Genomic DNA, 27,243 nt, shown 5'->3' with positions numbered 1-27,243 from the left:
CTGTACGTGTCAGCCCTCGACTCCTCTCCATAGCTGCCAAGTTTTCCCTTTTCTCGCGAGGAAGCCTACTCAGCATAAGGGAAAATCCCTGTTAAAAAGGGATAACTTGGCAGCTATGCTCCTCTCTGCTCCCCACCACCCCAAATCACCGCCGCCATCAACCACGCGGCAGGCTCCACAGCTCCTCCTATGCGTCGGGGCAGGAAGGCTCCTTTGGCGCCTTCTTATCGGATGCCCCGCCCCAGGTCAGCGGGCCGGCGCCTCTCCGCGCCAGGGCTCCCGCCGCTGCATCCGGGCAGGGCCGAGGGGCGGGGAGCGCGAGTTGCGCGCTATGATGAAATCCCCTCGCCGAGCGGGTATAGGGCGCGCGGCGGCTCATTGCAATATTCAGTGGCGGCGGTGGCAGCAGCAGCGGCAGCAGCAGCAGGGCGAAAGCGCCGGCGTCTCCTCGGCTCTCCTCTCCTCCTCCTCCTCCCCGCCGAGCTGCTCCATGGCAGAGCTGCCCTGACTGCCCCGCTGCACCTCGCCACCTGCTCCACCGACCCTGCCCAGCCGGCTCGCTCGCTCCGGCCCGGAATGATCTGAACCCCCTCAGCGGAGACGCACCCGAGTCCAGCGCTATCGCCGATCGCAGGTGAGCAGCGCCTGGACGCGCTCCTCTCCCTCGACTCGCTCGCCCCTTTGGAGAGCGCGGGATCGGAAGCATCCTCTGGAGATCGGATTGGGGGCGGCGGGTGGTGGCATAAGGTTTGGCCTGGAGGTGAATTCCGCCCTCCATCAGTGTGCAGGGCGACGGTGCCGCTATCTCTCTTTTCGGGAGTGCGGTGGGATATCTATCCACACACCATCTCCGGCAAGCGTGGTCCCCCTCCCCCCACGGGAATTGGAACACTGATGGAGAAAATAGATGGCTTATATTCCTGGATAGGAACACCACACCCCAGAAAATCCCCACCCCAAATAATTGGCAGAAAAGGAGAGCGCAGCAGCGTCTCCTGTCCTCACCCTTCCCCCCCCCTCCCCGGTTTCAAGGACACGGAGTCATCCCTGTTTTGACGGCTTTAATCCTGGCTAAATCCCAGCCTCTCTTCCCTCTTCCTGTCTCTCGGGGGATGCGGGAGCGGATGCTTTTGAGGAACGGGTCTGGAGAGGAGCGGCGCTTTCCACCCCCGCGTTAAAATGCCCAGGAAGGGAGCAGCTGCAGCCATTAGGGCAGGCGAGGTAGGCCGGGAGGATGGGGATGGTCATGGCAGAAGCCTAGGAGGAGGATGGAGGGTGAAGGCGGCCTTTGCAGCACTAACAGCTGTCACCAGACTTGTTGAATCTGGGGCAGAAGGTTGCTTTTGTGATGAGCTGGGCTCGGCACCTGCCTGTGGACATGCTCCTCCTGCCTTCCACCTTGGGAGAGCCCGCTGGGAAGTGGAAATCTCCTGTCTGTTTCAGCGAGCTGAGAGGTTGTGGCTGCAGTAAGATACAGCCTGAGGCTGTTGAGTTAGGGGGCAGCCCTCATGTTTTGCTGTTGGGAACGCTGTGGAGAGCCATACCCGATTTCCTCCATCTCTCTCCAAAGCCCATATCCGTCTAGCTCCTTCTCCCCAGCAGTCCATGTAACCATTCCCCTTCCTTGGAAACAGCAGAGCCCGCTGCTGAAGCCATCTTGCCTGGTCTCTTTTCTCCACACAGAGCTCAGTGCCGGGATGGATGCGTTTATGAAGGGCTTGTCCAAGGCAAAGGAAGGGGTCGTTGCTGCAGCGGAAAAGACCAAGGAAGGGGTAGCGGTGGCAGCGGAGAAGACCAAGGAAGGCGTGCTCTATGTCGGTAAGGCTGCTGCAGGCACAGCTGCAGAGCTGCCCTGCTAGCTGTGCCCGCCTTTTGCAGGAGGAAACAAATCTACTAGAGGGAGGGAGGGAAGGAGGAGAGTTGGTTCCCGTTGCTTGGGTTTTTGTATCATTCTGGCCAGGCCTTCAAAGCTGGCAAATTGGCATCCCTTCCCCAGTTCGATTCCTCCCTCTTCCCCTCAATGGTGAAGGGACACAATTTACAGGGTGACAGCAGACCTAGAAAACTGGAGTCTGAAGCTGTGGGGCAGTATTTGCAAAGCAATGCTCTGCATCCTCCTTCTTGAGCACCACCATCCCCTGGGGTTCTGATGTCGAAAGTCCCTCAACGTGCAAAAGGTATCACCTTCTTAGGTTTACCTGTGGGGTTCTGTTTATGTTTTTCAAATATGTGCACAGTCCAAGAATCTCACGTTTACTGTATTTGAAGCACTGCTGGCAGGAGACCTGAACTGTAATCCTCTTCTAACCAAGGCATACAGAATGAATGGCATGCCCATAGTGGCATATGGGGTCTATGACACAACTAGGGATACCCATAGGATGATGATGATGATAATAATAATTAGTTTTATCCTGCTCTTCAGCCAAAGAGCGTCCCAGAGTGGTTAATAAATAGTGACAAAACAGTACTGTACCTGCCTGCAAGCTCACAATTTTAAAGACATGACACAAAAGGAAAAGGAATGTGTAGGGGGGTGGAAACCACCTCAGGTACTAGATCTACTGTAAGTTTCAGAGTTTTTGTAGTGACTAGCTGGGATGGAAATATTTGGAGAAGAGAAGCCAATGGAGGAAACATTGCTTTCTCTCTTATAGCCTGATGGAACAGCTGCTGATAAGATGACCTGTTGAAGCTGGTCTCTTAGAAGCTCTGCAGTCCTATCTCTCCCTCTCCTGTAGCCTGATGGACTGGCTGCTGATTGGAATTCTACGAGACCCAAGACTGCATGGTTATTCCTTAATTCTGCTTTTGTTCCTTCTCAAGTTCCTGGCCTTCTTGGTCTCATATGAAAAAGCAGGCACAAGGCGCAAGCTGGATGTAAAATAAATTAAATAGTAGTTTTAAATGGGCGTGCAAGCTTTCTAGTTTCCCAGAATGCAAAACAAATGTACCTTAGATGAACATTATTATGTAGCATGGCCTAATGAAGATTGTGGGCTAAGAAGTCTTCCATATCTTTTTAAACGGGTTGGTTGGTCCAATAAAATAAATAAATGTGAATTTATTTCTGCCTGCTCCTGCATGTAGAACGATGAAGCCCAGGCCTTTGGCTCAGTGTTGCCCTAGGAAATTTCTTTTAACACGAAAGCTGCTGCCCATAGATATAGACACCCCAATGCAGCGATCTGTATTTCAGGGAACAGAGGAGGACAATCTTCTTAGCTTCTCTCCTTCGGATGTAATAGAGGGGCCATAATGTGGCTAAAGCAGAAGGACCTCAGAATAGTGGGGTGCACCTCTCTCTGCCCCCAATAATTTAAGGCTTGCTTAGCTTCTGGATAGGATGTGTGCAGATGCCAGCCCAACCTTGAGGCTGGCGTTTCCGGGGAACCTTCTTCCAGGGCACAAGTGGGGTGTACCAGTGCAGTTTATTGGGCAACATGGTAGCGAAAAGGCATGGGGATGGCTCTCTGTCTGCTTCTTTTGTGTCTGGCTCTGCATGAGAGCCAGGTGGATGAATATTCATAAATGCCTGCTCTGCATTCAGGACCTACCTTGCCTCTTACAGATTCATCAGCAAAACGGCCCCAATCAGCATGGGCAAGTCAGATCTTCTTCTGTCATAGCACTCCCTCTAGTCAGGACAATGAGATGCATATCCAGAGTGCTTCTCCTTCCAGGACTTCATCTACCATCTTCTCACTGACACTTTTGTCAGCTGTCACTGTTATTTAACTTTGTCCCTCACTGTGTTGGTCTTCATTGTTGGTGGTCCCCTTGTACATATGAGTTTATTCCTCCTAGAATTGTAGGTTCAGTTAAAACAAAATGTGAATGTGAACAATTGCAGGCATCCACTGTAATTCATTTTATGCATTCCACCTCCCACCCACCCCCCAAAAATACAAGGTAGCAACAGAAATCCTGGGTGAGATTAGGAAGGGTAGATCAGGAAGGGTAGTCGAAAGAGAGGAAATGGGAAGAAGGAAATATTAAGCCATTGCTGAAAAATAGGCAAGAGATTTAAATGCACAGGTGCAATGGCACAAATTTGCTCTTGGGAGAAAAAGAGAGAGATTCTGATAAGGGACAGAGCAATAGTGAGAAAGTGAGATGAGGGTAAGACTTCTGTCCATTAGTGAGGTCCAAACTTTTATGGGGGAAACTATATACATTGTGATGGCATTGTCCACATCACATCTTGTTATTTATATGTCTGGACAGGCTCTTGGCAGCAGAAAACTTAGGAACCCACCCTTCCTTGAATATTGTTGTGGGCAGATAATACAGTATAGGCCCACCAGATGTCCTCAGACTACAACTCCCATCAGTCTCAGATAGCATTTTTTACCTTGTGGTTAATGGGAGTTGTAGTCCAAAAGATCTTCCTGCTTCAAACTTTGCTGCCTGTATCTCCCAGTCTTTCTTTGCCTCATTTTCTGTATCTCTCTGCTTATGTCTTTAAATAAAAATATTAGGGGCTGTGGAATGGCATGCTTTTAAAAAAGCACTCTTTTGCAATTCTGCATCTGAAATAGATTATGCAGATTTTGACATGTGCATGCATAGGGTGGATTCAATCTAGCACTAAGTGGGGTGTGCATGCATGGGATGTGCAACAAGACACCCCCCCCATTTCATGCCCCTGCCTGCCTCTAAACTTGTTCTGGGGGTTCCCCTAATCCTCCAGACCAGATTAAAGTGGTTCACAGTGACGGGAAGTCCCATTGCTTGAGCAGACTTCATTTCATGCACATGGTAACTTGATTGAATCCCATCCATATTTGCATGCATGGATATAAAATTTCTATTTAGTATTTACAGGTCTTTCCTTCCCCCTTTTAACAATACTGTAGAAGAAAGAACATATAGAAAGGTCTTGGGGAAGAGGATAGGGTGGGCCTGATATGTTAAGTGAACAATGGATGCCCAAACTTCCTTCATTAGGGAGGGGCTGTGGCTCAGCGCTAGAGCATCTGCTTTGCATGCAGAAGGTCTCGAGTGGGATTCAATCTCATACCGCCAAATACAGGATATGCCATTATAGCTGATTGGGAGGTGTTGTACAAACAAACCCACGTAAAAGAACCCCAGCAACAACTCCACAGCCTTTTTTGGTGAGAAGGAAAGTGACAGGAAAATGCATTGGAAATGTGGGGGTAAGCCTTCTTGCTTTGAAGCAATGTCATCACACCTCCTCACAAGCAAGCAAGAATGAATGCTCATTAAATAGCCACTGTCAGTTAACTTCCCTGCAAAGAAACCTGGATAAGTGCTCAACAAACAGGTTGTCTGGAAGTACAAAATGTTTGGTGGTGCTAGGAGAGCACTGAATCTGTGGGTGGTATGCAACAGTTACTCAGAGCGGAACTATTGAAATGAATGGACCTAAATTCAGTCATGTTCATTAATTTTAATGGGTCTACTCTGAGTAAAACCCTTTTTCAGAAGACTGCCATGCAGTTTATAACATAGAACACAAATATTCATAGATAATATCTACAATGTAAAAATTATATGCAATATCAAGAGTGAAAGAGTTATATATAATAATAGTAATTAAAATATATAATAAAATACAGATTTTTATAACAGCGACACCATAAAAATAAGGGAAGAGAAAATCAGCAGGAGGGTATCTAAATTACAAAAAATAGTGCACAAATATGGAATCTTATCTCTATTGAAGAACTACATAGCGAGTACCCAAGCAGTCTACCTCTCCTGCTGCTGTTATAAACTTGTGGATCTTGGGCTCACAGTAGCCAGCTGTAATAATCCAGTTCAGGGATGGGGAACTTGTGTCCCCCAGGTGTTGATCGACTTCAACCCCCACTGACCCTAAGTAGTATATCCTACAGTTGGTGGGGCAGCCTAATGGTGTATGCCTAATGGTGTACATGGAGAAAAGCCTGAAGTTAATAGAATCATTGAATTGTAGAGTTGGAAGGGACCCTGAGGGTCATCTGGTCCAACCCACTGCAATGAAGAAATCTCAACTAGATCATACATGACAGATGGTCATCCAACCTCTGCTTAAAAACCTCCAAGGAAGTAGAGTCCACCACTTTTTGTAGGAGTCAGTTTCAGTGTTCAACAGCTCATACCATCAGAAAGTTCTTACTGATGTTTACTCAGAATCTCCATTCTTGTAACTTGTAGTCATTGGTTTGCTTATGGAGCTTATGGAGCCAGAGAAAACAAGCTTACTCCAAATTCCATGTGACAGCCCTTGATATATAGTGGTACCTCAGGTTACAAACACTTCAGGTTATGTGTTTTCAGGGTGGGGACCGTGGGAAACCCAGAAGTATTGGAAAGGGTTACTTCTGGGTTTTGCCGCATGCGCAGAAGCGCCAAATCGCATCACACGCATGCGCAGACGCGGCACTGCAGGTTACGAACACTGCGGGTTGCAGACGTGCCTCCATCACGGATTACGTCTGCAACCCGAGGTTTCACTGTATTTGAAGATGGCTATCATATCTCCTCTCAGTTTCCTCTTTACCTGGCTAAACATACTCGATTCCCTCAACTGTTCCTCATAAGGCTTGGTTCCCAGATCCTTGATCATCTTGGTTGCCCTCTTCCACACACGTTCAGACTTGTCAATATCCTTCTTAAATTGTGATGCCCAGAACTGGACACAGTCCCCCAGGTGTGGTCTTACCAAGGCAGAGTAGAACAGGACTATTACTTCCCTTGATCCGGACACTATACTTCTGCTGATGCAGCCTAGAAGAGCACCAGCTATTTTTTTGCTGCTGCATCACACTGTTGACTCATGTTAAGTTTGTAGTCTACTGAGACACATAGATCCTTTTCACATGTACTACTGGCAATCTCCATGGAAAAGATGGTTGTGTGGGAAGGAATAAAATAGGGAAGGTCTGGGTCCAACTTTGAAACATTTATTACACTAATCTAAGGGTATTTTGCCCATTACCAACTATTTTGTGCTTATGATTACCTTTTAAAACCCGAAATGGTTTAGGATACCTTAGGCATCACCTCCCATCTCATTCCTGTCTGTCCCCCAGAATCAGAAAGGAGAGGTCATTCTCTGTGTCTCCTGCCTAAGGTGAAGGCACAGCTGAGCGGAATAAGGAATGACCTTCTTAGTGGTTGCAGCCATATCATAGAATTGTAGACTTGGAAGGGAGCATGAAGGTCATCTGGTCCAACTCCTTGCAATGCAGGAATCTTTTGCCCAACGTGGGGCTCAAACCCACAACCCTGAGATTAAGAGTCTCATGCTCTACTGACTGAGCTACAGGTATGAAGGGTTGTTGGCCACCTCCCCTACTGTTTTTCACCAGTTACTGAAGATATTTTAATTTTGGCAGGCTTTTATGAGGCACATATATGTTGATCCTGTGTCTTTTTCAATAATTTATTTCATATTGCTTTATGAAATTTACACTAAAAGGCCAGGATGTCAATATTTTAATAATTCCTGAATGACCAAATGAATGAACGTGGAATTAAGCGGGACCATTTTTGATTGTGAGTGGGCATGTGGGGCCATATTTTTTGAAAAACCAAATTCCCCCCGCCATATTTTTTTTTAAAAACCAAACTTCCCTGCATGTACAGAATTAGCACACCAGGTAAAATGGCCAGATGTAACCTTCGCACTGATATCCTAGTCTGCATATGGAAGAACATTACCAAAAAAGAATAGCCTTATGTGAAGATTGTGGCTATCAGGACTTAGGGCTCAAGTCAACTTAATAGTTGTGCTCACAGGAGCTGCCATGAGTCCTACTAGCACAATGAGGCTTTCCCCTCTTCTCCTTCCCACACCTCACATGTCCCCAATCAGATCTGGGGGTTGAGGAGAACCCCCAGGTCTTGCATGCAGGGGGAACAGAGAAGAGGTCATTCCATCAGGAAAGCTGAAACACTTGCACAGACAGACAGACATAGCGCTACGTTGAATTCCAACCTTAGTCTGGATTCTCACAGGAGTAATGTGGCAATCCTGTGTTCACCTACCTGAGAGTAAGTCTTGTACAATATAATGCACCAGTACTTATTTCCAGTAAATACCAATGAGTTTTTTCCCCCAGGGTGTTTGGTATGTTTAGCCTGGTGAAGAGGTGATAAATGTTTAATTTTTAGCCTGGGGAAGAGGTAATGTGATAGTCACCTTCAAATATTTGATGAGCAATGGGTTCAAATGACAAGAAAAAGGATTAAGAAGGCGGCAGTGGACTCTCCTTTGTTAGATGTTTTTAAGCAGAGGCTGGGTACCTATTGGGGATGCCATAACAGAGCTCTTCTTGGGAGGGGGTTGGACTAGATGAGTTTCGAGATCCTGTCCAATTCTCTGCATAGGATCAGGCTGTCCATTATTCTGTTTTTTTATATCAGGCTGTGACTTCTGTGGCTTATGTAGCCAAATTGTCACCTCCCACATGCAAAAGGGACGTATCAGTTTGTTGGGAGAACCTTAAGATTTGGAGAAGTAAAAAAACCCCAAACCCTTTATAGCACCTAAGCACACTCAGTGGCCACAGAATGCTGACTAACTGGGGGAACAGAATGGAGCAGCATGGGGAAGGACTTAACTAATTGAAGAGTGAACAAGAGCAGTCCATGCTGCAACATTTCATTGCAGGTTCCACTCATTTTCTTCTATTATCACTGTCTCAAATGCAGAGAATTCTATTTGGCTAAATAATCTGGTTGACAGGAGAATCTAGCCTTGTTCCATGGTAGAAAACCCAACCAGTCCACAAGCCAGTAATTAATTATCTTCATTATTGCTGCATGTAAGCAGGGTAACAGAAAAGAGAGGTAAAACACCATTTTGCAAGCTTTTGATATTGAGGGTTGTTTGAAGAAAATGTTGGTTAGCAGGCTTAAGGTTTAACTAGTGCAACTACTTGGGATAGGGCTGCAGCTCAGGGGCAGAGCATCCGCTTTGCATGGTCAGTCCCTGACATCTCCAAGCAAGGCTGGGGATGTCTCCTGCTCGAAACTCTGGAGATCAGCCGCGAGGCAGTGTTAAGACAGTCTTGACCAAGATGGGCCATTGGGTCTGACTCAGCATAAGGCAGCTTCTTGTAATCCTAACTAACCCATGTAGAGCATTCTTGACTGGTGAGAGGGTAATTCTTACAAGCAAGGAATGTCAGAGGGAAATGAGGGGCAGATGCCATGTACTGCAGGGTATTTAATAGGGAGAGTTTCTGCTTTCCAGGCAGTCTCCCGTTCCCTAGATATGCCTGCATTCATTGTTCCTAGAGGGATGACCTTGCATCTGGCTGCAGCAGCATGTTTCTTGGAACAGGCCCAGCATAGCAAGCAATTCAGAGAGCTGGAAGCGCCCGGTCCTTCCCATTAATTACCACTCTAGCCATTTTGTTTCTTGGGCATGCTTTATTGGCAGGGATTTTAAGACCTTTCTCCAGATCGCTGATTAAAATAGCATATTGAAGACCACTGGTCCTGCAGGCAATCCCTCTGGGATCTTAATGCAGACATCTCTGGTTTCGGCGCACTTAATCATTGGATTGTGCACTTTATCGATATGGCGTGGTGTTACTTTCTTAATTGGAATGTCCTAAGGAAGCAAGTCCAAGTCCCTTAAAGCTGTTTTTTTGTAATGACTCGGTTACCCTTATGAACCAGTGCTTGTAAATAATAAAAAGAGCGATCCCAGAAGATGCTGGGCAGCAACACTGACCACGTGGTCTGGGAAGTGGAAGAAGGAAGGGAGGGAGGAAGGAAGCACTTGGAGGCCAGTTGGCTTCTCCAGTTGTGCCAGGAGGGCATAGTAGAACAAGGCAGGAGTGGCATCTGCAGGGAACTCCCAAGTACTGTAACTCCTTTTCCACCACCTGTTAGATATGCTACAGAAATCAGAGCAAGAGCACAAAGGAGAAGCAGCTAGCCACCACTTCAGTCCCAGGCCCTAAGCAGGGGCAGAATCTACTGTGAAACTAATGAATCTTAAGTCAGGGCCCCTATTCCCAGAGGGGCCCCAGAAATGAATTTAGTATACGTTGCTTAAAATTTTGGGGTCTAGTAGTCCCAATTTGAGTCGCACAACTCAAATTGTTTTTATTTTTATTTTTGGCTGTGTATAGTACAACGATCCCATAGTTTGAGAGTCAGTAGCAGAGATGTTGTAAAGGTGTGGTGATCTATCATGGAACAACCCCATTGAAGAAAGTAACACTGGTTACCCAGACATTGGTCCTGGTTGCAAAGGGGGCCCCATAAGAGTTCAAGCTTCAGGGCCCCAAAAATGTAGGTCTGCCACTGCCCCTAAGTGTGAGGAATGGATTTCTGTTTTTTAGGGTTCTATCCAGTGTTCATATTCTGATAATGGACTTGACTAACTTAGGTCTATTAATTCATGTGGGTTTCCTCTGTGGAGAGTTTAGTTGGATACAACCCTTAGTCTGCAAAGTGCTTCACTGTCTTTCCCTACAGACTTTGCAAACTGGCGGATGTTTCAGTTGATCTGGAAGACCATGTCCTAAGAGGAAGGCTGCATGGTCAGGTCTTGCCTGCATGCTGCATTGCAATTGCCTCCCAAGGTCTCATCCCAGGGCTATTTGGATGCAGAGGTGCTCAGTGGCAGTGGTCATGCTTTGAAAGTGAAGGCCCAAGGTTCAGTCTCCACTTATAAGACGATGTGCATCAAAAGCCTGTTATCAGTTGAGTAGATGGTGCTGGGTTAGAAGATCCAATGTTCTGCATCAATACAGGCTCCTTTATATGTTCATAAGCCCCCTGCCTGAAGGCTTTTGTGAAACACTGTTATTCTTCACTGCCCTTGTCTCCTGTCTCAGTGTTCTGGTGGTGGTGAGGTAGGTGATGAATATCCCCATTTTACCGTGTGAATGGTGACACAGTCTCTCACCCAAGGCTTGGTGTGCTTTGAGAGAAAATCCTATACCAAGGGACCCCCAGATTTTGCAGTAAGAAGAGTAGAATTCTGCAACCTGTTTAACTCAAGCAGATTAGCAGTTTTCCCCCTCCCTTAATTATGCACAATTTATTCAGCTGCTCTGCCCACCATGGGGAGTAGTAAGGAGCTATGTAGGGCACTAAAGCCTCATGCCCTGAACACTGGGCTTTTTATACAGTAACAACTCTCACTTCTGAGAATTACCCATACAAGTTCAAGCCTATCTTCACAACCATAAGGTCTACTTCCACCGGAAGTGTTTAAAATCGACCCGAATTGGTGGGCATCTGTATTAGTGGCCCTCTTCTCTCATATTGATAGAACAACTCAGATCCCAGAGGACTGGGGGCTGTCAAATTATTATTCCAATCTATAAAAAAGGCCCAAGAGATGATCCAAATAACTACAGGCCAATTTGTCTTTTGAACATCTTAAGCAAACTTTACGCCAGTTACTTGAGTGAGAAGCTGTGTATGTGGATAGAATCGGATAATACACTTAACGATGCTCAAGCAGGCTTTAGACAGGGAAGATCAACACTAGACCATTGCCTAACTCTCCACCATCTGGTTGAGAAATACACCTCTCAATTCAACACTCAACTCTTTGCAGCATTTATCGATTTTAAAGCTGCCTTCGATTCGATCCCACGCACCCGCCTCTGGGATAAACTCATTAAATCATCTATAGATCGGCGATTACTGCTTTTAATATTCAAATTATACACCAATACATACCTGCGAGTAAGATGTAATCGGGAAGGCCTACTCTCGAACCCAATCAAAACAACAAAAGGGGTTAAACAGGGATGTATTCTGGCCCCTCACCTGTTTAATATTTATATTAACTCTCTTATCATCCAGATAGAAGAGGCAGACTCGCATCCCCCCAAACTGACGAACCAAAGGATCCCCATCTTACTCTATGCAGATGATGCGGTCATTCTGTCACAGACCCGAGTTGGCCTACAAAGAGCATTAAACAAACTGGCACAATACTGCAAAGTGGAACAGCTTTTAGTGAACTTTCAAAAAACTAAAATAATGATATTTTCCAATAGAAGGAAAACATTTAGCTGGCAACTAGATAACCAACCTATCGAGCAGGTGACCTGCTTTAAGTACTTGGGTGTAGTCTTCCAATCCTCCAGGAAGAACACGGCACATATTAAACATGCATCCTTGATAGCACAAAGGAGTGCGGCTGTGATTGTAAGATACCATCGCTCAACAAGGGGGAATTATATCCCAGCAGCCCTCAAGTTATTTGCGGCCAAACCACTAGCCCAACTACTGTATGGTGCCCCATTTATGATAACCTCTAAATTGGATGCATATGAGAAAATCCAATCGGGATTCTTAAGATCTATATTCCTCATGCCCAAATGCGTTCCTAATGCAGCCTTACGATTGGAAGCTGGACTACAGGAAGTAGAATCCAAAGTATGGCAATCAGCTCTACTGTACTGGCTAAAAGTGAATAAGACCCCAAATGGCCTTCTCCCCCTAATCTTCACTGATAGATTCCGATCTACATGGGAGCAGACCATCCAAAAGAAATTAGTCTCGTATGGACTACCGGTGGGGTCCACTCTGTCCATGGGATGGGAAAGGGCGAAAAAGCTAATTAAGGAAAGAATCTCGGATATTGATCGACAAAACAACTTAACCCGACTTTCCTTAATACATAGACAACTGTACGAACATCGATTAAATTAACTAGCTAATTATTTAAATACATTAGAAAATCCGAGATATCGGTGGGCCTTCACTAGGGCTCGTTTCAATGCTCTACCCTCGGCGTTGTTAACTGGTAGATATGTCCAGATTCCGGTAGAACAGAGACTATGTCCTTGTGATAACAAGGAGATTGAATCTATAAGTCATGTCCTCCTCCATTGCACATTGTATCGAGACATGAGGAAGGAGTTAATTGATCCCTTGTTAAAAAACTTACCAGGCCGCTCAACAGAAACGCTTACTAGATACCTACTAGCGGATTTTAATCCAGAGTGCACTAAGAATGTAGCTAAATTTTGTTACTACGCGTCAAGACTAAGACACGCCGTGACATCAATCAATAACAGTGATAAAGCTGCCTATTAATTCTCAGCGGATAATAGTTAAAGGGAACTATCCCTCATTCAATTTTAACCTAATTTTAATTTAAAATAGGATTATGAAACAGCATTGTTCAAAGATGATCATAGAATCATAGAATCATAGAGTTGGAAGAGACCACAAGGGCCATCCAGTCCAACCCCCTGCCAAGCCAACCCCCTGCCAAGATGATATTTAAGAACTATCTATTTTATGTATTATTGGTTTTCTTTTTCTTTTTTGCTGGTCTATGACCGTAATAAAGATATTATTATTATTATTATTATTATTATTATTATTATTATTACCATAAGGTCTAGAAACATGCTTACTTATTTAAAAAGAAGAAGTCGGGAGAGAAAACAGAGATTCTTAGGATGCTGAATTTTGCTGTCAATACCTCATTCTGCAGATTATTAGCCATCCAGTAAGTGCATGGTTGATGAGGGATTTTAAGGTTTTTTATGGGCATGCCTGGGGCCCAAATTACGCTTGATGTGAAGTATTTGCTTCTTACTTTTGCTAATGGGAGATCCCCCCCACCATCAAATGCCATCGTTAGGCATTTGGGGAAAGAGGTCCTCAGAACCTCAGCAGGAGCAGAAAAGAGCTACACTTGCCCTCCACCCTACTATGATCCCATTTTCTGCCTGCCCCATAATCTGATACCACTTCCACATTTTTAAATACCTGTATGTTAAATGCAAAGGAAGATTTAACTCCAGCTCCAGTTTAGCCATCAGTTTCTCCTGGCCCACTCTTCCCAGGATCAAGGAGAACTAGACAAGAGGGGCTAGAATGCTGTGCTGGTGTTGATGCCTGGTCCCTGCTATTCTGAATTCTGCATCTTCCTTCAGGCAGGTTTGCCGTAGGAAAAGAAAATACTTGCTGAAATTGGTGAAGCTCTGGAGGTGTAAATTTGACCTCAAGGGACAGATGCCCACAAAGTATCCATTTTGGAATGGAGGTTGTTTACAAGTGCTCAGGTCACCTCAATTGCTAGGCTGGCAGGGTGTGAAATCTTTGGCTCTGGCCTAACCTCTTGGCCGTCAGCATGATAATGCTCTTTGCCAAGGAGGGATTTAGCATTTGCAGGACAATTGCTGGAAAGCTTCCAAGGGAGTGAAACAGCCCTTGTGCCAATTATACTGCTGGAAGGAGGCATTGGTAGTGGGCGGGAGACTCCGGCATGCTGGAGCCCTCCCTCCCCAACTGCCCAGGACTGTCTGGGATACTTTAGGTGCTATGCACACCTGACCCCAGCATGTCCCCATTGGACCCGTTAAGGGAGATCAGATCATAGCAGATTATGCTGCGTAAGAGATGACTTACTGTGACTGCTCTGACAGCAGCCTCCAGCCGTCACATACCACACTCTCCGAAGCTGTGCACCCCTCTCCCGTGGCCGATTATGGGATTCCCTACTGGGAGGGCTGGGTGCTGTGGTGTTAGCTGCATTTCCAGGACCTGAAAGGCTATATTTGCCTGCGCATATGGGCTTGCAAGGGCAAGGCACACATCTTTATTTTGAACAAAGCCCCCAGGCATGAGCAGGGAAGCTTGCAGAGGAGGAGGAGATGCAGGAGCCTCATATGTTTAAGCATGGATTCTGCTAGCACATGCTCCAGAGAGGCAGAGAAACCTCAGGGAGAAATGCTGGCTGCAGCAGTGCTTGGAAAGGATTGTCAGCTAGACAAGTGAAAGCACTGCTAGTGGGAGGGGGAAATGATTAATGCCACCCTTCCCTGGAAGAAGGTAATGTGAAAAGCACAGAGTGTCAACCAAAGTCGTCTTTGCTCCCTGGTAGTTCAGCATTTTAAAAGGTTTTATTGCACCACTTAGGCACATGTTCCTGCCTTCATCCAGCTCCCCACTTGCCCATTTTGCTGCCTGAAGCAGATAGCTTCACCTGGTGCATGGCAGGGCTGGCTCAGGGGGAGCAGAGTTAAGGGCTAGCAAGGTAAGCTGATCCCACCTGCTGCTGCTTCAGGATGCTCCACAAGGGGGCGGTGTAACCAGGAGCACTAAAACGATGTTGGGTATAGAATTGTAGAGTTGGGAGAGCTTCTGTCTGCCCCTACCTGAAAGTTTTTGGAGAATCCATGAAAAGCAGTGGAGTTGGAATGGGGAAATATAAGCTCCATGGAGATGCGGTGGTATACTTTTGGGGCTCAGCTTTCTTTTAGTACAAGGCCTCAGCCTTGGCATATGTGAAACATTAATAAAGCGGAGTGCCTTTGAATGCACTTGACTGCTTTTTTTATTTTATGTTTATCTTGCCTTCTGTTCTAGAACTCAACAGTTTGCCTCCATATATCTAGGTTTTGGAGCAGGCAGAGCTTTCCAGATGTAGCTCAAGCCACAACACACCTCCTGCTACGGTTTCTGTAAATTATCATAGCACGTTCTTTGCATATTCAGGCAAGCCTTGAGAGTTACACTTAAAATGGCCTCCTGCATGAGTCACTGCAAATTCAGGTAGATGTTGATGTGATAGTTGTATTCTGAGAGCAGTTTCCCTTCACAGAAGAAGGCTCACCTACAAATACCACTGTACCCGATACACAAGGCCTGTCCCCAGGGTTGCCATTGGATGCCCCGCACAGCACTTAATGGTGAAACCTGCCTGTGTCAAATGGCACTGCAGGTCACTTTGTTTCATAGGCATGCATCTTTGCATTATAAGCTCACCCTCATGACTGTACCGTGCATGCAAGCTGCTAATCCACAGCACAGCCAGAAGATAGATGTGGAGTGCTTAGGATTTTGGCAAGCTCGGCCACTCACCTCGCATGTAGATTTATTATTGTGTAGCTTTTCTTTATCATCTCACAGCACAGAAACTGACTTAACTGTAGCTTTGATTTTGATAGCACCTCATGAATTGAAAACCTAGCAAAACCCTGTAATATCTGGACTTTCTTCTGGCCTTTGTTAAGATCTGATAGCTAGGAACCTCAGGCTTATCTACCGGTATGTATATGTGATGAGCCAGGTTCCATTTTGCTCTTTTGGATACTTGGAATGTAAGAGGTGGCTCGCAACACTGAAAAGCTGAGCTAGTATAGTTGTTTCTACCTGTGGAATACCCCACCACAAGAAGTCAGTGGAAGATCATCACCCCTCGCAAAAGATTTACATTGAAGAAAGTAATAGGGCAGGCATCCCCAAACTGCAGCCCTCCAGATGTTTTGGCCTTCAACTTCCATGATCCCTAGCTAAGAGGACCAGTGGTCAGGGATGATGGGAATTGTAGTCCAAAACATCTGGAGGGCCAAAAGTTTGGGGATGCCTGTAATAGGGTATTCTCTTTCACGTTCTCCTCAGCATCAAGCTGCAATTTACAGCTAAAGGCTTATCTGAAAAAAGCAGAATTGCTGCTTTTCTGTTAGTGCTATACTTAATGCTAGCATTGGCAACACAATATTCTGCCTTGAGGTGGGATATACAATCTTCCAGTAATAAACTTCCATTTTTAAAAAGGCAGCGGAATCTTGTTGGGTTTGATGTTATTTTTTTTATTTTAAATGGGTGCATGCAGACCCACACACTTCATTGGTAGAGACTCTGCCTCCAAGAAAGCAAAAATTAAAATCCCATCCAGGCACTGACTAGACTAAGTACAGCTTGGTGTTTCAGCAGGTGGCTGCATCCTGCACCCTCAGTCGATTCCTTAGAGTTTAAAAAAGATGTGGGGAGAAAGGGGGAGTTGCATCAATTATTCCTAGTGATGTCACAGGCATTAGCCAATGAATGCCTGTGATATTCGTGCACCCACATCATTCACAACCATCATTGCTGCTTGCCTACTAGTTGGACTATTTTCTCAATGACAAAATGTTGTCATTTGTAGGTTGGAACTGGGCAATATACATTCAACACAAGTACTGCCTTGAAGAAAGACACACCTGGGTTCCCTGCAACAATTGTGTGCATTTATTGTGTACAGGCACACTGGGGGGGGGGGGAGTCCAGAGGGGTAGCAATTTCAGGCATGAAGTTCTGGGAATAAGCCAAATTTCACCACTAGGGGGCCTTTTGCATTACAGTATGTCAGATGAGTTCAAGGCCAATAAATTTGGTACACAGGGTTCCTTCTGTCAAGGGATAAGCAGCTCCACCTTTCAGTATTCGTTGCAGACCTCATAATGAGTATGACTCTTGCCAACAACTCCTGCTTTATTCTGCCTGTCACATTTCCCTGCTATTGGCATCTTGCATGGTGAATGATAGGCAGCTGCCACCACCCATGTTCTTTGAGATAACCAGACTCATTTTATTTGGATCTTGTCTTGGTGCCTCTGAGTCAGCTGTGATGTCAGATCTGTGCACTTGGCATGGACAGTTCAGCTTAAAACCCAATCTCCCCAGTTGTAGCTTCTCTCCTAGAACCTTGTAAGCGATGCAACATTTTGGGAGCTGATCATCTGCCTGCCTTGTGTTTTGTTAATGAGGTTTATCTTCTTTTATTAATGCTGCACCATGTGTATGTGGTGTCAGGGTGTGCTAGACAGCTTTTTATAGCTCAGCAAGTTTAGAATCGGGGACCTTTCCCTCCCCACAGCTGCTGCCTACTGTTCTCTCACATCGCAGTTCCCTCACTGCGAGAAGCAAAGCTACAGGGAACCAGGCAGAGGGCCTTCTCGGTAGTGGCGCCCGCCCTGTGGAACACCCTCCCATTGGAGGTCAAGGAGATAAACAACTACCTGACATGTAGAAAACACCTAAAGGCAGCCCTGTTTAGGGAAGTTTTTAATCTGTGATATTTTAATGTATTTTGGTATTTGTTGGAAGCCGCCTAGAGTGGCGGGGAAAACCCAGCCAGATGGGCAGGGTATAAATAAATAAATAATAATTTTGCAGCCCCCTGCCTCCCTTCTTAGACACTGTCTCTTGGCTAGCTCTCAAGTTTGTCTGACTAGAGGACCAAGCCCTAGGAACATCATTCTAAAGGATGGGGGACTTGTGGCCCCCCAGATGTTTATGACCTCCAGTTCCCATCAGCCCCAGGCAGCAAGACCAAAGGTCAAGGATCATTGGAGTGTAGTTCAATGATGTATGATGTGTGGTGGTGGAGTGTCATCTGGAGGACCTAAGGAACAAATTGCTTGTTGTAACCGTAATGTCCATTCAAACCCTGAGAGCTACTTGTGATTTGGAGTGGGGAAGGCTGGAAGGGAGTGCTTAACCTGGTCACCACTTGCCTTGAAATATTCCCAACCCTTCACTTTGGGGTTCCAGAAATGTTTGGAAATGGAGGTGGGCTGGGAGCTGGGAGCAGAAAAGTGCTGGGGAAAGAGTTCAAGTCACACATTCCACACAACGGCTACCCCTAGCCATGATGTCTGCATTGCTTCCAGTCTTAGAGGCAGGATGCCTCTGATTGCTAGCTGCTGGTAATCAACAGTAAAAGTCATGTCTTGCTTGTAGGCATCTAGTTGGCCACCGTGGGGCTGTTTTCATATTAAGTCTCAGTCAATGGGTTCAGGATTGCAACCTGACTTTGTGGTCGTAGGTGGTGCAGTAGTTAAGAGTGTTGGACTTAAAGATCCACATTTTAATCACTGCTAGAGCCATGAAGCTCATTTTGTGACTGGGAACGACTGCCAGGTACTGCCCTGCTCCTTCCTTCTTGCATGGATACAGGGTAGGGGCCCTGTGTGGTGTAGTGGTTAAGAGCGGTAGACTCGTAATCTGGGGAACCAGGTTCGCGTCTCCGCTCCTCCACATGCAGCTGCTGGGTGACCTTGGGCTAGTCACACTTCTCTGAAGTCTCTCAGCCCCACCCACCTCACAGGGTGTCTGTTGTGGGGGAGGAGGGGAAAGGAGATTGTTAGCCGCTTTGAGACTCCTTCGGGTAGTGATAAAGCGGAATATCAAATCCATATCTTCTTCTTCTTCTGGTGGTCAGTAGGGCTTGCTGGTGGAGAGTGGCTGAGAGGCAAGCCAGCAGCCAGACAAGCCATGCCATTTTTCCGCCTTGCAGTGAGTTCTGATAAGGGGTGTGAGGGTCCAGCCAAGTCCAGCAGGAAGGTGCTGGAGAGGAACTAGAGGAGAAGCAGGCCACAGGGAGAGGACTCAGATGACACCTAACCAGTGCCCCAACAGGGAACTTCTGGATTGTATTCAGTGGGGAATCGGAGTGTGATGGCACACCCTGCTCCTAATAAATACGGTACTTGAATTAAACAATCCAGTGGCTGTGCCTATTTTGTGTGAAGGAAGAGAAGGACCAGTGGCATAGGCACATGGGTTTTTTATGTACCCTTGTACATAGAAACCCAACAGTGATGTTGGGCCAATCACTATTTCTCAGCCTTACCTACCTCACATGTTTACCTTTCTAAACTATAAGGCCATGACAATAAGTGCATAACTGCAGATACAATTTGATCACTCTTTCCTTTCACTTCATTACATACCCCACAGAAGGCTGTGTTTCCTGCCACCAGGAAGCAGGAGAGGCAATATAGAATTATTTTAAATATGGGCATTCACTTCTTTCAGTCTTTCCCCCTACATTCTATTACTCTTGGTGCCATAACCTTTCTTCTTTGTGGCATGGAGTATTTGGGTGACTGTCTGGTCTCAGTATGGTTGGCTTATCAAGTTCTGGGAGATGGGGAGGTGGCTGTCTCTCCAAGAGGGCCAAAAGCAATGAACAAGGATCAGAGGGATCCAAATCAAGTGAGCTCATCTCCTTTTGAGAGTTGTGTTCCTCTATCCTTCAAAAAGAATTTCAGTATGTGGAACATATTGTGTCCTTATATGGCAAGTTGTATCAGCCTCATTTTTCCCTCCTCAAATATTAAAGACCCAGGATCTGTGTCCTCCTTTGCTTTTGGTCAGCTGAAGTACTAGGGGGGCCTTCCTTTGAGTCAGCACTTAGGTCAGAAGCAGGGAGCCTGTTGCCCTCTAGATGTTGCTGGACTACAACTTCTATCAACCCCAGCCAGCATAGCCAATGGCCAGGCATGATGGGAGTTGTAGTCCCAACATATGGAGAGCACTACGGTATGTTGGCTACTCCTACCATAACATAACACTGTAACACTACCAGGTAAAAAAGAACAATTGGGGGGGAGGTCAGTATGGAGTCTTAATTCACATCAAATGTGTATGAGTAATATGTGCACAGAGAGCTGGCTCTTCAGGATTTATCTCAGGTATTTTGACTGGGCAAACAAGCCTGCTGAGGTAAAACATACAGGGATGGAGAAAGTGTGGCTCTCCAGATGTTCTTGCACTCCACTACCACAAACCCCAGCCAGTTGCTTATGGATGATGGGAGTTGAAGACCCAAAATATGAAGGCCGCATTCCTGGCACAGAACCTGAAGATTGGTCAGAAGCAGATGTTTCTGAGACATAGGCACAAAGTCTGAAATGCTGCCCGCTTCCTAAAGGGTTGATCTCCTAAATTTCCTCCCATGTTCTGAAGAAGGCAGCTCGAATAGGATTGACCATATCCAATATATGTATGAAAGATTAACCGTATTTGAAAGTGTTCCTTCTCACAATTTTTTTATTCTGCAGGAGGATTATTTCTCTGAGAAGAGTCTGCAGCTGGGATGCTGAGGAAATGTGGGCTGGGTCTGAAGGGCATTGTCTAAGCTTTACTTGCTTCTCCTTATCTTGTGTGGCTATTTATTGCACTGCCCATTTTCTCAGGCGACGTTGCTCCTCTCACACATTTTTGAACTATGCATCCTTTCTCTTTCTCTTTTTAGGAAGCAAAACTCGGGAAGGTGTTGCAGGTGTGGCCTCAGGTACTGGCTGCTTGTGTTCTCCTTTCCCATGCTTTGCCTGGTCACTTGAGTGGGCGGCTATACTAAAGCGATCACAGGCTAACAGGACAAGCGCTGTCATTAAAACCTCTTATGTAACTGGGCCCAGGACAAAGCCTTCCAGCTGCTTCTCACGCGTCTGCAGTGCCAGCTGTGGGGATTGGCTAAGATACCTGACCCCAGCTTTCCGGAGAAGCAGGCATACAAACCTGGAAGCCTTGGTGAACTTGAACTTGCAAAGTCCTGGGGCGGGTAAAGGAATGAGCTTACGCACATTGGTGGAGAAGAGACTGTGATGCTGGGTGAGGGTCCAAACATGGGGGCGGGTCCTATGGTGGAATAAGGATTATTGCTTGGCCTTGTGAAACGTAGGTAGCAGAGGAGATAGATACAATTCATATGTCTGCTACAGCAGCCTTCAGTCTCCAGACCCCTGCTAGACTCCCTTTCAGATGATAAGATCCTTTGCCCCTCATTCAGGATGTGAAAGGCCACATACTGTGAATCTAGAATAAGGAGCTAACTACATAGCCTCAGTATGTTGGTCACTCTCTTCTGGCTTCCAGTTGCTGAGAAGACGAAGGAGCAGGCATCTCAGCTGGGTGAAGCCGTCTTCTCGGGGGCTGGCAATATCGCAGCTGCCACAGGCCTGGTCAAGAAGGAAGATTTCCCCACTGACCTGAAGGTGAGCATCCCACACTCTTCAGGTGACCCTGAGAAAAAGCACGTAGCCCATGGCCATATAAAAGTCTCCCATAGAAAGGCAGCTGATCCTTGGAGCCTACTGGGACTATCAGTAGATACGATGGGCATTTGGGATAAGTGCAAGATCCCACTTGCCTTGCTCCATCCCACAAAACAGAATCTTGGGCATGGTATGGAGTTTTGCTGTATCCTGCTCTTAACAGAAGATAAGCACAATTGGTTGAGCAGCAGAAGATGGAAAGGCAACAAACTTGTGCAACAGTGATATGAACATGTCCAGGATGCCCATCGTCCTGGCACCTCAGACTGAAGGTACATAAGCAGTGTGGACAGATACAGGCATGCATGGGGACAAGAACAAATGCCCATGCATGAGAATATGTGTACTGTGCGCTACATAACAACATGCGATGAATGCCCACGTGGGCACATTGTAAGTCTCCAGGCCAGTGACAACTGCACATTCCAGAGGGATGTTTGCATACTGTACATTTATGTCAGCATCTCACTTCCGTGTGCATCGATGTGCTTCATGTTGTGTGCGAACATGTACGTTTGTTCCGGCATGTGCTTTGAAGCCTGCCTACGTGCACGTTTGAGAATGAGTGTGTTTCTCACAGTAGGTGGGTGGGCGGGCAGACTGCACTGAAATGGTCTGGCAGCTGCAGGGCTGGTCGATCTGAGGAAGGGCTCTCGAATCTTGCAGCCGAGCTGCCACAACGAGCTGAGCCGTTTGCTTCCAGCTTAGCTTAAAATAGCAACAGCTGAAGAAGAAATGAGGCCAGCGCAGCCAGGCAGGAGCAGGCACTCTGTTCTACTCAGCCTGGGGGAAGGGAGCTGTGCAGCGTCCCCCCTTCTCCCCACTGAACAGCTCCTGTCCCTCAATGAGAAGCACTGAGCAGTGCCAATCACAGCTCAGCCTTTCCTCAAACGGAAGGTTGTAGATCTACCAGCCACTCTTGCAACTGAACTGGGGAAATAGAATAATCGAGCACATATTAAGGCTTCACCCAGACATCTAAACACGTGTAATGCAGGCCACCTGACCTGCCATTTTTGGTCAGCCGGACTACATATTTGAAGTTACGTTCTGGGCATGGAACAAAAACGGAAATTCTATACAACTGAAGGCGGCCCTGTTTAGGGAAGTTTTTAATGTTTGATGCTGTATTGTTTTTAATATTCGGTTGGAAGCCGCCCAGAGTGGTGGGGTATAAATAATGGGCGGGGTATAAATAATAAATTATTATTATTATTATTATTATTATTATTATTATTATTATTATTATTATTACCAGTGACAATTTCTATTCTTCATAAGTGTGGGGATTGCTGCCCCACCCCCAGGGTCAAGAAGGCAATTCTCCTATTTTAATGTTTGGGGGAGGAGGGACCCCCAGACACTTCAAACCAAGACAGCATTTCTAATGACAACTCTAAATTAGAACAAGCAAGCCCATAGAGGCAGCATCAGATTGAATTTGGGCCTCTGAAGGGCAGACTACAGACTTAAGTGAAAATGTATTTATTGATAAAAAAAATATGCAGTAATAACTCACCATCTTTCCCCTTAAGTGTGGGGTCAACCTGTGGATCCTGTAGCACTCCAGAGGTTGTGGACTGTAACTCCCTCTATGCTGGATCATTGGCCGTGCTATCTAGGGCTGATGGAAGTTGTAGTCCAAAAAACAGCTGGAGACCCAAGTTTGGAAAACCCTGAAGCTGCTAAATTTAGTTAGTTTGAGTTCATATATTTGCTTTTTGTATTTAATTATGATTATTTCTAATGGCTTCTAATGTGTCGTTTGAATTGTTATACTTATTGAGCACTCAATACATTGTGAGCCACATTGGGCACAATTTTGTGGGAAACCAGCATACAAATAAACAAGGATGCTGAATGAGAGCAGTAGCATCTCATGGACCTACAGTGTCCCCTTTGTTGGAGTGTGAGGAAGTGAGATGTATTGTGACACCCGTGGCTATGATAACCTCTGCAGCTGCTATGCATGGGATATCTCCCTCTAGCCCTGTGGGGGATGTATTGCTTGAGGCCCTGTTCTTTGCTCTGGGAATATTACAGCATGCTCGGACGAGGCCGTGGCCAAAGGTGGCTTTAATCCAAAGAAATTTCAAAGTGAGGGTGGATATTATCCCCCTTCACTGCAGTGGGGTAGGGGAGTGTTTTGACTTTTGATGCCCTCTGGTCTTCCTTGGAGAAGACGACACTGATTGTTCTCCCACCCTGTCCCATTGGGACAACACTTGTGTGTTGTTTCCCACCGAGGCGTCCCTGTGCAGATTTTCCATGACTATAATTCCGGCAGCGAGGACCTGTATGGCATTTTGTTTGAAAGCCTAGGAGGGAAGTGAGCATAGACAGCGGTACTGAATCTCTTTCTCTTAGTTGGCACTCTATGGAAGTGGTCCAGACTGCAAACTCCCACTGACTTTAGTCATGCAGGAAAGAGGCAAAATGTGCTGCAAGAGGACAAATTATCCCTGCCAATGCAGCCTAGCTATGAATCAGAACAAGACAAGGTATGGGAGGTCTCTCTGTTCCACTCTCCCAATGCTTGACTTGCTATAAGGCGTGGTGGCTGCTACTTGGCTCTCATAAAATGCTGGAGACTGCCTGTGATGAAGACAGGAAGTCACCTGGGGGTTGAAAAGAGAGGACCTTCCTCCTCCCCAAATGAAAAGTGGATATAGTCTTCCTAGCCCCAGAGGGACCTATTCCTGTACTACCTGTCCTCCTACAGTAGAGAGATTCTAATTCCCAAAGCTTGAGGACAGAGGAGCCTATAAGAATGGGACTACTTTAATACAGAACATGATGGCAGTTATTCCTCCAGGGTGGTGAGTCTTGAAGGCAGCTGGCCAAACCTGCAAGAACAAGACCTGGGAATCCAGGGAGGCATTCCAAGAAAGCTCCCGAGTACTTAATTGTTGGGGGGGGGGAAACCATCTTGGGGGTTGATGCCTATAAACCTGCCTGGGACTTTGCAGAAAATAAGGCCTGCCTCCCTGAGCTGTAAAAACACTTGCAACAGAGTCAGAATGAGTGTCAGCAAAGCTAAAGGGTAGGTAGCAACAACTGGCAGCCCTTGGGCTAAACCCTGTCCTCATCTGCACTCTCCCTCCAGGTGCCTATCCAAAGGCAAAAAGCTATGTGACCATAGGACTAGTTATTAGGGCCCTTTCACTGCAGAGGTGGATTCTGGCCCTTGACTCCTTCTCTTCAACTAATATACTAATTACATTAGTATTCAACTGATTAACTAGGGTTGTTAGGGGCCCCTGGGCTAACTTACCCCTCCTTTCCATAGTGTCAGGAATGCTCAGTGCTACCAAGCACTTGCTCTTTTTTGTTCTTAATAAGAGTTTTCTAAAATACTACTGTAAGAGATGCTCACATCTTGCAGTACACCTTCCACAGCATCTGCAGCCTGCTGATTTTGACTCTGCTGGGCTTTCAGAAGAGACACATGGGAAGGACACTGTCAGTGCTCAATAAGATGTTATTCTTTCCACAGCCTGAGGAGGTTGGTCAGGAAGCTGTGGAGGAGCCACTGATAGAGCCACTGTTGGAACCTGAGGGTGAGAACTACGAAGAACCCCCGCAGGTGAGTGGAAACATTAAGGCAACCTGATGAACAAATGGGGGGGATGCTGGGAAATAAAGTATCTCGGCCTCCCACCAGCCCCCTGTGAAACAGACCCGCACATGTCCTAACGACTAATGTAGGATGGGTGTGATCTGCATTAAGAGGTCACAAGCAAGCAGGTGGTGAGGAAAGGGGAAATACTATAGTATACACAGATTTTGCATGCAAAAAGTCCCAGGTTCAATCCTGGCATTTCTAGGTAGGGTGGGGAGAGACTCTTGCCTGCAACCCTGGAGAGACCTGAAAGCCAATGTAGACAATATGGTCTTGTGTACTGGGAGGCTTCATTGGGAATTTGAGGAAGCAAACTGGCTGGTCATGCAGGAGAGAAGAGTAGCTGCATTCACAGGAGCTCTTACTGGTCTAATCTGCGTAGATAAATGTAACTGAACAGAATGGGGGAAATGCTGTATGTTTGAGCTTGTTAGGGCCCAGCTTGGGGACAGCTATCACATATGGTAGTTAATGCAATTGGCACAGCCAACCTAACAGGAGCTTAGCAAGGGCAATATAGAAGCCCAGGGCCTGTATCTCAGGCAAGCATATCCATGTGGGGTCTACCTGGGCACCTCCAGTGCTGGGTTGTTCTGACTCACATCCTCGTTTCAATTCATGACATTTATTCTTTTCAGGAGGAATATCAGGAATACGAGCCGGAAGCATAATGGCTATCCCTGTTCCCGACACTTCCACCAGCAGCACAATAACAATAATGACCCTCCCCCTCCCATCCCTCTTCCACCTCTCCAAAGGAAGGCCTTGATGCAGATGGCGATGGAGAGGAGCCCCAACACCCCATCCTGTCATGAGTTCTTCCTCCAGTTCTGCTCCAAGGGACCTCATCGGGATCTGTGTTTTATGTATTGTGGTCTTTAGCATTAAGAGAAGAATTCTGAAGGCAAACCCTGGCTGCAGCGGTTTGTGTGCGCGCACATTTGCAAGCCCAGCCTTACTGCCCTGTCTCCCTCCCAGCGCAGTAAGGCCAGGCTTCCTTGTGTCAGTAAGAAGCATGTTGTATCTTCTCTGTTTTTAAGCAGAGCATTCCATCACCTCGGCTAGGACCCTGCATTGGGCCTGCTGTACATTTGCTTGCACGTGAATCACGCCAACTCCGCTTCATTACCATTGGTGGAACTTTTTTTTATATCTCTGAATGGATTGTTTACGCCTTTGTGATCTGTCCCCTTCCTGAGCCCCCGCCCCTGGCCTTGTAACAGAGACTCCCTGATTTTGACGGTTCAGAAGTTGTGTCTGTGTATCCCAAACAAAAGGAATACCCTCCCTCTCCTGCCCCCAGCGCTCTGTGTTGTGACTGTGGCATGGATATATACCTCCCACTGTCGCTGTGTGTGCAATCCTGGGGCAACTGCCAGTGACACAGCTGCCCCTGTGTCCATGAATAAAGCCAACTCTTGTCTGTACCTTCCTGTCTGCCTCCACATTGTTCACAAGTCAAGAGGAAAGTAGTTGCCTTGCTGTGTGCTGCAACCAGGGGGGGCTTTTATAGACCAGGTCTCCTGTAGCCACTCTGAAACAGTGCAATAAATATATCCTAGGAGTAGGAAGAGACATCGCTTCTAGCAAGGAAAAAGTAAAAGCAGATTCAATACCAGTGGAGACTCAAGTATAGGTACCCAGACGCAAAGGGCAACAAGGTTCCTTTTAATATTTAAAATGAAACAGGCATTTCAGCAAATGCAACCTTGGAAAGAGATCAAAAATAAAACTGATAGCATTGTAAAGGCTTTTATATATATCTATGATTTGGCCACCCTTAGAAAACTGTGTACAGTTTGGGCCAACACATTTCAAAAGAGATATTGTGAAGTGGGAAAACAGGCAGAAAAGCATAACAGAAATAATGGGCTGGAACTCCTGTAAGGAAAGGCTACATTTGGGGCTTGGAGGGTTTTTTTTATTTTAAAAAAAGCACGTAAGGGGAGATCAACATTTATCAAATTATGCAAAGTGTGGAGAAAATGGACAAAACTTTCTCCCTCTCCTAGCATTAGAACCCAGGGTCACCCAACAAAGTTTTAGGATGGGGAAAGGATG

At 46.3% G+C, this 27,243-nt stretch overlaps 1 protein-coding gene across 1 annotated transcript; it reads left to right on the top strand.

Annotated features, from left to right (window-relative positions):
• The first annotated feature begins 389 nt into the window (after positions 1-389).
• Positions 390-26,609, top strand: SNCB (synuclein beta). The gene is made up of 6 exons (XM_035108049.3): positions 390-634; positions 1,684-1,818; positions 20,759-20,797; positions 21,382-21,500; positions 25,057-25,146; positions 25,821-26,609. The coding sequence occupies exons 2-6, from the start codon at positions 1,698-1,700 to the stop codon at positions 25,851-25,853; spliced, it is 402 nt and encodes a 133-aa protein (XP_034963940.1). The 5' UTR covers positions 390-634; positions 1,684-1,697; the 3' UTR covers positions 25,854-26,609.
• Positions 26,610-27,243: the final 634 nt, after the last annotated feature.

This window comes from Zootoca vivipara, chromosome 2 (genome assembly GCF_965207765.1).
Source record: "Zootoca vivipara chromosome 2, rZooViv2.hap1.1, whole genome shotgun sequence".
NCBI classification, from domain to species: Eukaryota; Metazoa; Chordata; class Lepidosauria; order Squamata; family Lacertidae; genus Zootoca; species Zootoca vivipara.
This window is presented reverse-complemented; position numbering and strand designations above follow the sequence as displayed.

Bases quoted from the DNA above. Each gene is read 5' to 3' on its own strand.
- SNCB (XM_035108049.3), top strand. From the start codon at position 1,698: ATGGATGCGTTTATGAAGGGCTTGTCCAAGGCAAAGGAAGGGGTCGTT. The intron at 20,798-21,381 runs GTACTGGCTGCT...TCTGGCTTCCAG, and splicing joins TGTTGCAGGTGTGGCCTCAG to TTGCTGAGAAGACGAAGGAG. The intron at 25,147-25,820 runs GTGAGTGGAAAC...TATTCTTTTCAG, and splicing joins ACTACGAAGAACCCCCGCAG to GAGGAATATCAGGAATACGA.